The sequence below is a fragment of the Gastrolobium bilobum genome, unplaced genomic scaffold (genome assembly GCF_033153095.1).
Source record: "Gastrolobium bilobum isolate Gb01-03AN ecotype WA unplaced genomic scaffold, APGP_CSIRO_Gbil_v1 utg29523, whole genome shotgun sequence".
NCBI classification, from domain to species: Eukaryota; Viridiplantae; Streptophyta; class Magnoliopsida; order Fabales; family Fabaceae; genus Gastrolobium; species Gastrolobium bilobum.
The window spans coordinates 40,649-51,151 of NW_026898375.1; the positions used below are offsets into that span (position 1 = coordinate 40,649).

Below are 10,503 nucleotides of genomic sequence, written 5' to 3' on the forward strand. Positions count from 1 at the left end.
GTTAAACCCTGAAGAGCACCCACATTAGGAAGCCAACTGTCAGCCCAAAAACGAACATCTCTTCCATTACCAAGTGACCAAGTAATCTGCCCCTCCATGTGTGACCAGATTCTGCATAAATGAATCAACAACCTTGAGTCTCCAACCCGAGCAACAAAAGGCAAGGAGCCTCTGCTGCTTTTAACATACTTTGCATGCAACACATTAATCCATAGCTGTTGCTTATTAGATTGGAACATTCATGCTCTCTTAGCCAAGAAAGCATAATTCATCTGGTTTAATTTTTTGAAACCCAAACCACCACATTCCTTGGGCAAAGTAATTACGTCCCAGCTGATCAAATGATTCTTCTTCTGGATATCCGAATCTCCCCATATGATCCGACGCTGCATTCTCTCAATATCATCACAAACAGACATTGGAAGCATGCAACTTTGCATTTGAAAGAAAGGAATGGTTGTCATGACTGATTGAGCAAGAGTTATACGACCTGCTTGAGATAGACATTGTCTTTCCCAGTTACTCAATTTCTCCTTGACCCGATCAACAATACCATCATACAAACTTCTCTTCACCCGCCCATGCTGCATCATGGAGCCCAAATATCGACCAATATTCTTCACTCTTTTAAACCCACTGACCTGGACAATCTTATTAATATTCTCCTCCGATGTATTTTTTGAGAAGAAAACACTAGTCTTATCAACACTTAATTTTTGCCCAGACATCTCTTCAAACAAGCTTAAACATTTGAGCAAAATGTGAATTTGTTCCTCACTAGCTTCCATAAACACCATTAGATCATCAGCAAAAGCTACATGAGATATCCTAAGGCCATTCTTTCCCACACGCATAGGCTTCCAAAGCTCACCATTTGAGGCAATATCAGTTATATGTGTCAACTTTTCCATAGCCATTACAAACAAATATGAAGAGAGTGGATCTCCTTGCTGAAGACCTCTAGAAGGAAAGAAATCATGTGTTTTCCCTCCATTCGAAAGCACATTGATCGTAGACGAGGAGACACAGTGCATTATCAACTTGACCATCACATCAAGAATGTGAATTTCTTCCAAAGTCTTCTTCATGAACTGCCAGCTAACCCTCTCATATGCCTTGACTAAATCGATTTTGATGGCTATAAAAGCTTTCCTCCCCCTCATTTTACTCATTGAATGAACCAGCTCTTGTACAATGATAATGTTATCTTGGATTTGCCGGTTCGGCACAAGGCTGACTTGAGATGGTGAAATGATCTTTTCCATCACAGGTTTGAGTCTCCCAACAATGAATTTGGACAGAATTTTATAAAGAACCGAACAAAGAGATATTGGCCGAAATTGGGTAATAGATTCTGGTCTTTTAGTTTTCGGAATCAGCACTAACAAGGTGTGATTTACCTCAGCAATCCTTTTTGGTGTACACCACAAATCTTTAACAGTCTTACAAACCTGACCTTTAATTTGATTCCACTGTCGTTGATAAAAAACAGCAGGAAACTCGTCCGATCCTGGTGCTTTAAAAGCCCCCATTGAGAATACACACTTCATTATTTCCTGATTAGTAGGCGTGATTGACATGTTGTTCAACTCGGACATGGACAAACGAGGCCAGCTCTTTTCGGATACCAGCCATCTTTTGTCAGTAATTTCTTCACAAAACAGCTGACTGTAGAACTGACAAACATGCTGCTTGAGCTCATTTGGATTTTCTATCCATTGTTGTAGCTCATCTTTCAATTTTAAAATCTTATTACTGCTTCTGTGTAAAACAGTTTTAAGATGATAAAATCGAGTGTTCTTGTCTCCATCATCTATCCATTTTTGCCTTGACTTCTGGAACCAAAGAAGCTCTTCTTGATCAAGTGTAATATGCAGGTTATGTTGCAACTATTGTTCAATCTCTTGGAGCTCATGACAATCATTCCCTTCCCTCCTACTTTGAATATTAGCAATACTTTGCAACAAAGATTTCTTTCTTCTGTTAATATCCCCGAATACCTCCCTTTTCCATTTATGAAGATGAGGCACAAACCTTGGAAGCATTCGCGAGATCTCCTCAGTTTTATTCCACTTATCCTCCATAAGGGTATCAAAACTCGGATGATCCATCCATGTTGCCATAAACCTAAACGGTCTATGCTGCCAATGCTGACTTTGTTTTTCCAGCTTCAAAAGAAGAGGATTATGGTCAGAAAGAACCCTAGGAAGAGTTTGAGCCGTAGCATCTCCAAACTCCAGCGTCCATTGCAGATTAGCACATTTTATATCTAGTTTCTTATAAACTCTATCAAGATTGTTCCACTTTGGTCCCTGCCATGTGAACTTTGCACCATTAACATCAACATCCCTAACCTGACAGTTATCCAAGAAAGATTGGAATCTCAAACATTTTGCTAGGTCCGGTCTGGTACCTCCTTTTTTCTCACTGCTACATTTGATATCGTTAAAATCACTAGCCATGATCCAAGGCTCATTAATAGACTGGCTAAGATAAGACGCCTTCTCCCACATATCATGTCGAGTTCCTTCATGCGGGCTGGCATAAACAGCTGTACACACAAACTTCTTAATACCTTCCACTTCAATATTCATGTGAATGAATTGGCTCTCTTGACAGATGGAGTCCACTCTTGCTTTATTTGAGTTCCACATAACCCAAATACCTCCAGCAAAGCCATTAGCTTCTTCAAATATAATCTTATCAAAACAAAGTTTCTTCATAATTTTTGTACTGTTAACACTAGGTGTACGAGTCTCCATAAGCATAACAATGCAAGATTCATGTTTATCAACCAAAAGCTTTAGAGAATGACCAAGTTTCGCTTTGGCTGCTCCTCTACAGTTCCAAATAAGTACTGACATTAAAGACTACCTGATATTTTTGCAGGTTGAGATTGCTCCTACAGCAACATCTTCTGATTCTGAACTATAAATTCATCATTAGACTGCCCCCTATCTCCAGCTGCCTCGTACTCCATAGTTTGGGTTGATGCTGGATCAGGTGGTTTAGGGGCCTGATCTATCACCATAACATCTGGAGGTGCTAAATTGACCCTTACCTTGTCCACACCATTAGTCCCGAACTAAATATCCCTAAGACTGTCACTTTCATTACCTCATATGCTGCTGTCTTTAGTATTCGCGTCTCCCAGTGACTTTATCCCCTCCTTCTACACAATATTTTTTGTGATGATTTTTTGCTGGCTCCTTCTCCTTGCTTGTCCTCCTGACTCAGCCCGCCTTCCCAAACCAACCTATAAGCACTCTCTGTTTCAACCAATTGAACTTTCTCTTTGTGCGCATTTGATCTAGCTTGAACATGATTGGTGGTCCGGTGTTGCTCCTTCTCCTTCGAAGTGTTGTTCTTCATCACCTTCTGGCTAGATTTCCCTTCAGACTGATCCTTTTCCTGAGAAGCCCTCGGTTCCGCAACCGCAAATGTTTTCTTTTTATCTTGTTTTTCCTCAGTGTTTGTAGCTGCACCTCCCCTATGTGAATTGGGTTTACCTTTTTTTGTTCGTGACACAACCTTCCAAGGGCCAAAGTTAAAAGATTGCACTTCAGCTTCCCCTCCCCCGTATGCCTTCTCCTGAGACTCCTTACAAATAGATTCATCATCTATGCTCACTATTTGATCTGATTTTACTGCACTAGGGCAAGCATCAACATTATGACCATACCTCCCACATCCAAAACAAACCAGGTGTAAACCTTCGTACTTAACTTGTTTATATTTTCCATCAGTATAATATTCAGCTTTTAAAGGCTGGCTTAGGTCTAATTCAACGCAGATCCTTGCAAACTTACCCCTTGCTAAGTTCGTTGTAGCAGAATCCAATTTGATGAAAGTACCTACCCAATCTCCAAGACTCTTCATAAGGGATGTGTTGACGTACTCTATTGGAAACCCAGGAAGTCTTATCCAAGCAGTAATTTTTCCAATAGAAGTTTGCATAGCATGGAAATCCGGTTCCCACCTACGAATGGCTAGGTAGTGACCAAAGATGCTCCATGGACCAGCTAATAGAGCAAAATTCATATCCTCCTTCTTCTCAAACCTAACAAAGATAAAATCGTTTTCAACATCAGTCACAAGAATTTTACCTTCTCGTGCCCACATGTTCTCCAGCCTCTTTTTCATGAAAGACACCGACAACTTCTTGGCTAACAGCTTAACAATCAACGTCTGTCTCCAAGGTTTCCATGCCTTCTACTTAAACTGAGCTGATAACTTAAAATTTATGCACCCATCTGGTCGGGATTCCAACGTTACCTCCTCCGGATTAGGTTGCTCCTCTTTATTCCCCACTGGAACGTCCTCATCCAGCGTTCCATCAACCTCTTTCGGATCTAGATCATCTTCGGGCATCCATTCCCCATTGTTCCTCAGCAGTATCTCTTTGAAACTAGCCTAGCCGTCCATCCAAGTTTCATCCCTCGAGACTAAAGAATATTCATTAGAGAAATTATCTTCTCCTCCCTTATATTTCTTTGTGCTCCTCCTCAAATTGTCTGTTTCCTCCTCCGACGAAGGGCCACGAGCAGCTGTTTTTTGCATGGCTAGGGCACGCAGCATGGAACCTAGCAGACAGTTTTTTTCAAACTATCTTCACTTAAATATGTTTTATTCAAATTAAATTTTAATTAATTGTTTCAATATTTATCTATTTACCCTACCTCTTTGCTTTTTGTTGGTTGAAATATCCGCTTCCACTTTATCTCAATTATTCTCGTCCTATTTTTCCCAATAAAACTGTTCAATCTTTTTATAAGGTTTGATGTTTCTTATATTGTAGGAGATAAATTATCTTCTATTCATATATAAAACTGTGTGAATCATATGCGGGGTCATATGAAGAGAAGAGATGAAAAAAAATATGAACCCCACACACTTCTATGTGTGCGTAGGATTATCTCTTACAACATGAAAGATATTAAACCCTTATACTTAAGTGACTTTTCATTATTAAAATTTATGGTAATATGTCAGTGTGTTATTTCCTTTAACTTTTATGTGATGTTTAAAGACGTGCATTTAGACAATAGCGTTTGAAATTCACTTGTTATTATGTGTAGTATTATATATATTTTCATTGAAATATTGATTTTAACTTTTTTCATTTGGCTATTTTGATAATATACATATTGTCATTTTTGTACTTAGAACTTATACTTTATATGTGATTTTTGCAATGAATCCTTCCTGTGTAGAAAGATAATTTTCAGACAATCCCCAGAAGACAATTTGGAAGAAAGTGTGGTCTTGGAGAGGACATGAGCGAATTAAAACGATGATGTGGATGGCTATTCTTGGTAAAACACTTGTTCGAAGTAATACCTGTAAGTGGAGTGCAGGTTCAAATATGTGTCAAAGTTGTCCTTACAAGGAGGAAACTATTGCTCATGTGCTTCGAGATTGTAAACATGCAAAGAAGATATAGAAGGATTGGTTTAGAGGACATGAGCCTTCTAACTTTTATACCATGGAAATCATTGACTAGTTTTCGAATAATATGGAAGGTTCTGTGGAACCAATGCACTCTACGCAAATAATATAAAGATTCAATGATTTTGATGATAACAAACAAGCATGAAAGGAAGGCTTCAAGTTGCAACAATCAAAAAGAAACAAACATCCAACGATCATGAAGTCCTTCAAGATTCAAGCTTCAAGAGAAGAATCTGAGTCCAAGAATTATCAAGTAATATACTTTAGGACTTAGAATTAATTGTGAGGGTAACTAACCTCTTGCATGAATAAGCTCAAACGTATTTTTTTCAAAATACATGCATTAAATTATCATTTGATTACATAGAGGATTTATAACATTACGCTTTCATATAAACATGTTTGAAAAGGTGTTAGAATGTTTTTAAACGTATTTCCAACCCTTCTAAAAGGTTGGGAATCGATTCCCTGTGATAAGGAATCGATTCCCACTCATTTGAAAGGTTGGGAATCAATTCCTTTTACACCAGAGGACAAAAATAACGGCTATAAACAGCTAATTTTGCAAAAATGAGTGTGCAAACCTCTATAAATAGTGACCATTGATCCCCTTGATGGGACACACCTCTTGATCATAATCCTTGCTTTATTTCACATCATTTACTTACTTTCTATCATCTTGATCATAAATCATTCTTGAGCTTTATTCTTGTGAGAGTGTCAACACCCATAGTTCTTCAACTTGTATTATTTGTACTTTGAGAGTACTTAGCTATTGCTTAAACACCTCCATTTGATTTCTTGAATAGTTAGGGGAGTGAACCCTATACACTTGAAAGGTCACCAAATTCCTAAGAAAATTTGGAGTGAAAAAGTGTAAGGCATCAAGAGCCGAAGTCTTGAAAGGTTATAGTGGTTTGTCAAGCACCCTCAAGCTTGATAGTTAGTGAAAAGAATTGATCGAGCGGTTTCAGTCTGGACGTAGGTCACAGTGGTGGTGACCGAACCAGGATACATCTAGTTTGCAATTTCTCTAGCCTTAATCTCTTTATTTAAGTATTAAAATTGCATTTTAGATTGTCTTTATATATTCGTTTGCTTACTTTGTTGATCACTACACTTGCTCTTACACTTAGATTTTTCCTTATTAAATCACTTTATTGAAGAAATAACCTTTAAAATATAAAAGGAGGTACTTTGCGAAAAAAATTTGTAAAACTCAATTCACCCTCTCTCTTGAGTATTGAAGCCACCTGTCCAACAAGTGGTATCACAGCTTGAACTCTTGTGTAAAGAGCTTAACCACTTCAAGAGAAGGGATGGCTTTTTTGAACCAAGATATGCCCCTTGAGGGATCATCTAGTACTAGACCTCCATTTTTCAATAGCGTCGATTATTCTTATTGGAATAGTCAGATGAAAATATTTCTTCAATCTAATGATTTAAGAGTATGTAATGTAGTTGAAAAAAGGTACACACCACCTACTATAAAAAATGCGAAAGATGAAGATGTTCCTAAAGATATAGATAATTACACTGAAGATGAAATTAAGAAAGGAAATTGGAATGCTAGAGCTCAAAACTTGATCACAAATGCCTTAGGTCGTGATGAATACTTTCGTGTTTCAAATTGTAAGAATGCTAAGGAAATGTGGGATATTCTTCAAATAACCCATGAAGGAACTTGTGATGCTAAATTTACAAAATTAAATGCACTCACTAGAGAATTTGAAATGTTTGAGATTCATGAAAATGAAAGTATTCAAAGTATGTAAAAGAGATTCACACACCTTGTCACTCATCTAAATGCTTTAGATAAATCTTTTACTAACCTTGAGTTAATTGCTAAGGTGATGAGAAGTGTGCACAATAAGGAATGACAACCCAAGTTGACGGCTATAACGGAATCAAAAGATTTGAAAACCATGGATCTTGCAACCTTGTTCGGCAAACTTCAAGAGTGTGAAATGGAACTAAGTAGGATAACCTTGAAGGAACAAGCCATTAAGAAAAGTAAGGGAATTGCCTTAAAAGCCTCAACACTAAGCAAAGAGAAGAATGAGGAAAAAGAAAATGGAGATCCCGAAAGTGATCTTGATGAAGATGAGTCTCTTCGTAAAGAAGTATGGAAAATTTTTTAAGAAATATTTTTCAAAGAGACCCGCATTTCCTCCTAGAAGAAGATCTAAAGACGAAGGATCCTCACAACTCACCATCACTTGCTATGAATGTGGAAAGACGGGTCACTACAAATCAGATTGTCCAAATATTCAAAAGAAAGACAAATATGAAAAGAAGCAAGGCAAAGATAAAAAGAACTTCAAGAAGGCTTATCTTGCTTGGATGTTGAATCTAGTTCTTCCGATGATGGCTCCAAGGAAGAAGTAAACATTTGCTTTATGCAAGAAGGGAGACCACCGGAGAAATCAAGCAAAGGAACTCAACATATATGTCTAATGGCAAATAAGGATGAATCCGAAAATGAGGTAAACTCATCTTGCTCTACTATTTTCCCTTCATATGATGAGTTGGCTAAAATGTTTGAAGAAATGCATAATGAAACACTATAACATGTTAAAACTCTTAGAGCATCAAGAAAAACTATTACCTCTTTGGAAAAACAAATTGTATCCTTAGAAAAGGAGGTAAAAGATTTGAAAGATGAAAATGAAACTCTCAAATTACTTGATGCTAGCACTAGTTGTATCAAATGTCTATCTTCAAATGATCATGCATCTTCGTCGTCATGTACATCATGTAAAGATCTAAACAATGAAATTGATGACTTAAATGAAATTTTAAGCAAATTCACATGTGGTAGAGATAACTTAAATGTGTTGCTTGGTAAACAAAGATGCATGTTTAACAAATCTGGCTTAGGCTTTGACATTAACACACAAGAAAAATCATATAAAAACTTTTTCATTTCTCCATCCTACATGACAATTAGCTCATTCATTAAATGTTTTCATTGTGGTGGAAAAGGTCATAGTGCTTCCACATGTAAAGTTAGAAAGAATGGTATTATTGGGCAAAAGAAAGTGTGGGTTCCCAAGGGAACTAAGCCCAAGACTAACACACAAGGACCCAACAAAGTGTGGGTACCAAAGATTAAATCTTGACTTTGTGATGTAGGTTTCTTTGAAGGATAAAAGCTCCAAGTGGTACTTAGATAGTGGTTGCTCAAGTCACATGACGGGAGATGTAACTAAATTCCAATCATTCACAAAGAAAGAGCATGGACATGTTTCCTATGGAGATAACAACAAAGGAAAGATACTTGGTATTGGAAAAGTTAGTAACTCCTCCTCCGTCTCTATAGAAAATGTTTTACTTGTTGAAGGCCTTAGACATAACTTACTTAGCATTAGTCAATTATATGATAAAAATTATAGAGTTATTTTTGACTCAACCTCTTGTAAAATCGAAAGTCTAATTGATGGGCAAGTTAAGTTTCTTGGTCATAGAATGGATAATATTTATATGATGGACTTAGATGGTATGCCTTCAAATGACGATAAATGTTTGATTAGTAAGGAAGATGACTCTTGGTTATGGCATAGAAGAATAGCACACATTGGCATGAGTCAATTAAGCAAATTGATTTCATTAGACCTAGTGATTGGGTTACCAAAACTCAAATCTGAAAAAGATAAAGTTTGTGATGCTTGTCAAATGGAAAAACAAGTAGAGGCTTCTTTTAAATCAAAAAATGTTGTTTCTACCACAAAACCTTTATAACTTTTGCATATGGATCTTTTTGGACCAACTAGAACAATGAGCTTTGGTGGCAATTACTATGCTTTTAAATCATTCAAGAGACTAGCCAAGTTTATTCAAAATGAACAATCTTCAAATATTGTTTCAATTAGAACCGAACATGGTGGAGAATTTGAAAATCAAGATTTTGAAACCTTTTGTGAAGAAAATGGTATTGAACACAATTTTTCCGCTCCTAGGACTCCACAACAAAATGGAGTTGTAGAAAGGAAAAATCGTGTATTGGAAGAACTTGCTAGAACCATGTTAAATGAAAATGATCTTCCAAAATATTTTTGGGCAGAAGCCGTTGGCACCGCATGCTATGTTATGAACCGTGCTTTAATTAGACCTATTTTGAAGAAAACTCCTTATGAACTTTACAAAGGAAGAAAACTCAATATTTCATATTTTCATGTCTTTGGTTGCAAATGTTTTGTTTTAAACAATGTAAAAGAAAACCTTGGAAAATTTGACTCTAAAGCCAATGAAGGCATATTTCTAGGCTATTCACTCACAAGTAGAGCTTATAGAGTCTATAATAAAAGAACAATGGTCATTGAAGAGTCTATTCATGTTGTATTTAATTAGACTAGCAATGTCTTGCCTAGAAAGGAACTTTGTGATGATGATATTATAGAAAGCTTGGAAAACATAAACTTGGATGGAAAAGAAGAAGATGAAAGGCAAAAAGAAAAGGAAGCAAACAATCAAGAAACACCAAGTCAAACAACCAATGATGGAAACAATCTACTACAAGATTGGAGAGTAGCTAGAGGACTCCCCATTGATGTGGTAATTTGTGACATATCCAAAGGGGTAACTACTAGAAACTCAATTAGAAATATTTGTAATCACTTAGCATTTGTTTCTCAAATTGAGCCTAAGACCACAAATGAAGCAATTATTGATGAACATTGGTTTTTGGCAATGCAAGAAGAACTAAATCAATTTGAAAGAAATCAAGTTTGGGAACTTGTGCCAAAACCAAACGATTATCCAATAACTGGAACAAAATGGGTTTTTAGGAACAAGCTTGATGAAAATAGAATAATCACTAGAAATAAAGCTAGACTTGTTGCTAAAGGATATAATCAAGAGGAAGGTATTGATTATGATGAAACTTATGCTCCCGTTGCTAGATTAGAAGCTATTAGATTATTACTTGCATTTGCATGCATAATGGATTTTAAACTTTTTCAAATGGATGTTAAAAGTGCTTTTTTAAATGGATATATTCAAGAAGAAGTATATGTTGATCAACCTCCCAGTTTTGAAGATCATGATTTACCT

The 10,503-nt window shown here is 36.6% G+C and overlaps 1 protein-coding gene across 1 annotated transcript; it reads right to left on the reverse strand.

The window, feature by feature from the left end:
• Positions 1-239: 239 nt before the first annotated feature.
• On the reverse strand, positions 240-4,371 carry LOC133315448 (uncharacterized). The gene is made up of 5 exons (XM_061517077.1): positions 4,276-4,371; positions 3,253-4,188; positions 2,907-3,061; positions 2,001-2,838; positions 240-1,835 (listed from the first exon to the last, which is right to left on the reverse strand). Exons 1-5 carry the CDS (start codon positions 4,369-4,371, stop codon positions 240-242), a joined length of 3,621 nt encoding a protein of 1,206 aa, XP_061373061.1.
• Positions 4,372-10,503: the final 6,132 nt, after the last annotated feature.

Coding starts and splice junctions, on each gene's coding strand:
- LOC133315448 (XM_061517077.1), bottom strand. CDS start 4,371: ATGCCCGAAGATGATCTAGATCCGAAAGAGGTTGATGGAACGCTGGAT. Junction 4,189..4,275: donor AGCAACCTAATCCGGAGGAG/GTAACGTTGGAA, acceptor CCTTGGAGACAG/ACGTTGATTGTTAAGCTGTT. Junction 1,836..2,000: donor TTCATAAATGGAAAAGGGAG/GTATTCGGGGAT, acceptor CTTTGGTTCCAG/AAGTCAAGGCAAAAATGGAT.